Consider the following 5,152-nt stretch of genomic DNA (forward strand, 5'->3'; position numbering starts at 1 on the left):
CGCTGGCTAGCCCTGCAGCCAGTCGTCTCCCTCTGCTGGGCAACCGGCAGGGCGATCAGGGGGGGCCCCCACTGGGACCTGCCTTGGCTGGCCTGGGGCCTGCGGGCTGGGGGCAGCTCCTGTGTTGAGCATCTGCCCCTAGTGGTCAGTGCGTGTCATAGTGACCGTTCTGCCGTTCAGTAGATTTGCATATTAGGCTTTTATTATGTAGGAAGATACTTTACCTCTCATACTAACAAGTGTATAACTTCAGAATCATAAGTATATTTTAGGTAAGAGCCTCCTGCTTTTGAAGAATATTTTTGCTGCTGCAATTTTTAAGACATGGTTTTTTCAATACACTTAAATATTTTTTATTAATCTTTTTAGGTCCTACAGCTCTGTTGGCTCATGAAATAGGTTTTGGAAGCAAAGTTACAACACACCCACTGGCTAAAGACAAAATGATGAATGGGAGTAAGTATATGCTTATATTTTAAGGTACAAACAGACCTCAAAAAGCTGCAATTTAGCATCATTTCCCACCCGTGTGATCTGTCTGTAGAGGCTGCCTGTGGGTCAAGGGGTGCTATGCTCCTCGCTTTCCCTGCAAGTGTTTTCATCAGAGAGATGGTGCTGACGCGGCAGAGGCCCGGGCGGGGGCGGCTCCTGCTGGTGACACGCCAGGTCAACTAGTGTTTTTACCAAATACTTTGCCAGTGGCCTGAGGGTAAATCTTAAACCCGGACAGCAATTTCAGAAAGTGCCCTTTTGCCCAAGGTCCAGAGTAAAGCGAACGTTGCTCTCCTCCGTCAGAGAGGCCTGGGTGGCAGGCCGTGTCCTGGGGTGACCCGTTTCTCTTGTAATATCAGCTGAACATTTCACCTTTATTAGTTTATGTTCACGGGAGGAATTTCTTTTCATGGTAAGAAAGCACACAGGACAGGAGGGTGAAGTGAATGCCTGTTTCTCCTCTAACTGCTCAGACTTTCGTGTGTGCCTCTAGAAGGTTCTCTCCAAATGCTCATTATCCTTTGTAGTTTAATATTTTTACTCAAATGAGAGCTACTATGTCTGTTGTCCTGCAGCTGGCTTTTTAAGACTAACATCGTCTTACATATTTTTTTGTTATTTATCAAAGATGTCTTTAATTCTCTTGAGTGGCTTCTTATTTGGAGGCTGTAGACGGAGCATGGCATTGCCTGTCCTCCAGGAGTTACTGCTCGCAGAGACACCTCCATCCGATTTAAAGCACAAGGTGTAGCATTAACAGCAACACCGTGTGACCAGGCCCTGAATGTCCAACCACATCCTGATCGGTGCTTCCTCGGTGCCAGGGGCTGCCTCTCACGGTGCATTCAGAGCAGCAGCCGGGAGTGTCTTTCGTAGACAGGTGGTGTCTCCTCTGCCGTCTGTGCCTGGCGTGCATGTGACAGAGGCTGAGACCCTGAACTTGCAAAGAGAAAGAAAAGTCACACCTGTGTGGGTAATTGCAAAAGAATCAGAAATTTCCAGTCCAAACCAAATGCGGTTCACCTGGCATTCAACTAGTGTGGCAACTGAGTTTAAAACCCCAACCAGCAAAAATCAGTGAATAAACAGACAAAACAAAATAGTCTCAAAAGCTGATTTGAAGGTGACTGTGCAACTGATCCATTGCTGTGTAAATGTATGTGTTCCCCCACGTCCTGAGGGGTTCAGGGTTCAGGATCTGGAAGAGGGGCCGCACACAAATGAAAGAGACGAGACAAGTAATAATTTGGAAATTAGGGGGCCAGGCGAGAGCCCATCCCAAGAGGACGGACTCCGCTTGTGCTCAGGCCTCTCCATCTTTTTGTTCAGTTTGGGATCCACCCATAGCCCTTAGGCAGGCAGGTTCCAGTAACAGACAGACTATCTTATCAGTAAGGATTGACATGACTATCTGGTGGGGAAGTTGCTTCAGCTACCATTGTCTCCACTTAACAGTGGGTGCACAGCCCTGACCTTTGCCAGGGCTCAAGGGTCACCAGCCTTCCGGCTCCTTGTCCACACCTCTCCGCTAGTGAAGACAATAGGTGGCTTCCCACACTTTATCTCCCCTCTCAGTCCTGCTCTGGGCTTATATTCTGAACTAAAACAAAGGACAACAGCTAACATATCTTACAGCAAAGTAAGCATTTCTCATTATATTGCTGTTTTTTAGAATAAATAGGCTTATTTTTGAGAGCAGTTTCAGGTTCACAGCAAAATCAAGCAGAAAGTAGAGTTTCCGTAGACTTGCTGCCCCACACGCAGTCTCCCTCACCACCAGCTTCCTTTCCTGCACCAGGTGGGACACTCGTCTCAGTCGGTGAACTGACATCCACACGCTGTCACTGTAGGGGTTTAATTTCCTTTGCGGTAACGAGGAGGTTTTGGAGGGGTGAGAGGAGCCGAATCGGGCTTCCTGTAGTAGTTAGCATTTAGTAGAAAGAAGATGTACACACAGCACGTGGCCTGAAGGCATGTCTGTTGTTTCTGCTTTAGTGATGCCACCAGAGCATGAAGAGTGGTGGGGGCAGGAAAAGTGAGATGGGAAACTGAGGCGTTCACAAGGCCCGGTCACTGGTATCATCTCGGGAGCCTCACCGTCCCCAATGCCCAGCAGGCGGGCGTCGCCATCTCTTTCCCGGTGAGATGGGCTCAGCGAGGCCAGGCCCGAGCTCGGCAGGCATGGGACTAGTGGGTGAGCCCTGGTGTAGGAACAGCGTTTGGGGTCTGCCCGTCAGAGCGTTCTGAGGCGGGGAGCTGGATTACTTCCTGGGGTCCCCCTGGGTGAGGCCCTCCTGCTGGGCATCACCGGGAACTTACTAGATCAGTGCGAGATTTTTTATTCAAATAAGCAATCCCATCCGAGGGGCAAAGCGGTTCCATTTCTCACTTTTTAAAATATTGTGGCTTGGATTTTTTTCAGTTCTCACTTGTCCATTACTTTAGAAGCATCCGAATGCTGGTCACTGGTGAGGAGCAGGTCTCAGCCAGGCGACCACTCCCTGCGACTGGGCAGGCTCTAGCCCAGGGGTGGGCAAACTTTTTGACTCGAGGGCCACAATGGGTTCTTAAACTGGACCGGAGGGCCGGAACAAAAGCATGGATGGAGTGTTTGTGTGAACTAATATAAATTCAAAGTAAACATCATTACATAAAAGGGTACGGTCTTTTTTTTTTTTAGTTTTATTCATTTCAAACGGGCCGGATCCGGCCTGCAGGCCGTAGTTTGCCCACGGCTGCTCTAGCCTCTCTGAGCCTGTTTCCTCCTCTTGTCGTCTGAGGGTAACAGTGGCACCTGCCTCAGGGTTGTTGATGGTTCAGCGAGTTAACGTGTTTAACACGCTTGGAACACTGCCCGGCTGACCCATGAGGAGGAGGGCGAGCTGGGGCAGGCCCCTCCCCGCCACTGTCTAGTAATAGGGCCCCCCCCTCTGTACTGGTGATCGGCCTCATTGGGTGCCCACACTAGATGTGATCCCCGATCCCTAGTGCGCAGGGGTCGGCGACTTTTCCTTGAAGGTCAAACTGGAAATGTTTCAGGCTTTCAGCGACTTGTGGGTGCCGTGGGCGTCGTGTTAGTGGCCTCCCCGGGTGCCTTTTCTCTGACGAGACTTCTGGCTTTAGGGCGTTTGCTTAAAGCAAAGGAAAGGAAGCCTGTGCCAGATTGCTTGTGAGGTGTGGATTTGACAAGCACCAAGTCGTGGTCAGCGGACTTGCTCTCCCTGGGCATCCCTTGCTAGTGAGTGGGTGTGCGCTGTTTTCCCCCTTGACACCACTAGGGGGCGGTAGTGGATAAGGGCGGGCCATCGGCTCTTCCTGGTTGAAACATTGAGAACTCTGTACTGGTGATCGGCCTCATTGGGTGCCCACACTAGATGTGATCCCCGATCCCTAGTGCGCAGGGGTCGGCGACTTTTCCTTGAAGGTCAAACTGGAAATGTTTCAGGCTTTCAGCGACTTGGGGGTGCCGTGGGCGTCGTGTTAGTGGCCTCCCCGGGTGCCTTTTCTCTGACGAGACTTCTGGCTTTAGGGCGTTTGCTTAAAGCAAAGGAAAGGAAGCCTGTGCCAGATTGCTTGTGAGGTGTGGATTTGACAAGCACCAAGTCGTGGTCAGCGGACTTGCTCTCCCTGGGCATCCCTTGCTAGTGAGTGGGTGTGCACTGTTTTCCCCCTTGACACCACTAGGGGGCGGTAGTGGATAAGGGCGGACCATCGGCTCTTCCTGGTTGAAACATTGAGAAGCTCCCTGGAACATCTTTGAACATCTTTAACAGTTAAGGGTGTTTGTTATATTTTACTTGTAAAGAGAGTGTTAAGCGAACCAATTAGGACTGTGCCACCTGCTGCCCAGTCCCGGCAGCTCCTCCCTCGCTGTGGGAGACCCGGCTCAGCCGGTTTTCTGGGTCAGCGTTGGAAATGCTCTCGGCCTGCGCAGGCATCAGTACATGAGGCTAGGCTGCGAAAACCCCTCACACCAGAGGTCTCTGGCGCAGTAGTGTCACTGGGAGGGTTTTTGATGTACTGTGTTCAGTTATTTCAGTATGTATCTAGATTTTAAAAATATATGTATATGTTTTTTAATTGATTTCAGAGAGGAAGGGAGAGGGAGAGGAAGATAGAAACATCAATGATGAGAGAGAATCATTGTTGGATGCCCTCCGCATTCCCTCCAATGGGGGTTGGAGCCCACAACCTGGGCATGTGCCCTGACCGGGAATTGAATTGTGACCTCCTGGTTCATAGGTCGACCCTCAACCACTGAGCCACGCCCGGTGGGCTATTTTTTTTTAATCCTCACCTGAGGATATGTTTTAATTAATTTTTAGAGAGAGCAACATCGATTGGTTGCCTCTTGTATGTGCTCTGACTTGGGATTGAACCTGTAACCTTTTGGTGTACGGGACGACGCTCCAACCAACTGATTGGTGTACGGGACCACGTGCCAATCAACAGCCTTGTTCTGAGGAAATGACGCGAAGTTGACAGGTGGTGTGACCCCAGGGTGGAAGGACAGGAGCCTCGGTGTGTGGCTTCTGAAGCCCATCGTGACGACAGCTGCGTGCTTCTGCGTTCGGGGGTCATTAGGTGACTTCTGTGCGAGTCATTGAACAGGCTTTTCCTGGGCCTCCTCCTGCTCTGGGTGAGTTGGGGGGGGGGGGGG

The 5,152-nt window shown here is 50.7% G+C and overlaps 1 protein-coding gene across 1 annotated transcript in view; it reads left to right on the forward strand.

Moving 5' to 3' along the window:
• Positions 1 to 5,152, forward strand: part of PARK7 (parkinson protein 7) — a 17,965-nt gene that overhangs the window by 10,097 nt on the left and 2,716 nt on the right. Inside the window, exon 7 of the mRNA XM_005874340.2 lies at positions 370 to 456. Within this exon, the coding sequence (XP_005874402.1) occupies positions 370 to 456 (87 nt within the window). The remainder of the gene's footprint in view (positions 1 to 369; positions 457 to 5,152) is intronic.

The sequence above is a fragment of the Myotis brandtii genome, unplaced genomic scaffold, assembly GCF_000412655.1.
Source record: "Myotis brandtii unplaced genomic scaffold, ASM41265v1 scaffold434, whole genome shotgun sequence".
NCBI lineage: Eukaryota > Metazoa > Chordata > Mammalia > Chiroptera > Vespertilionidae > Myotis > Myotis brandtii.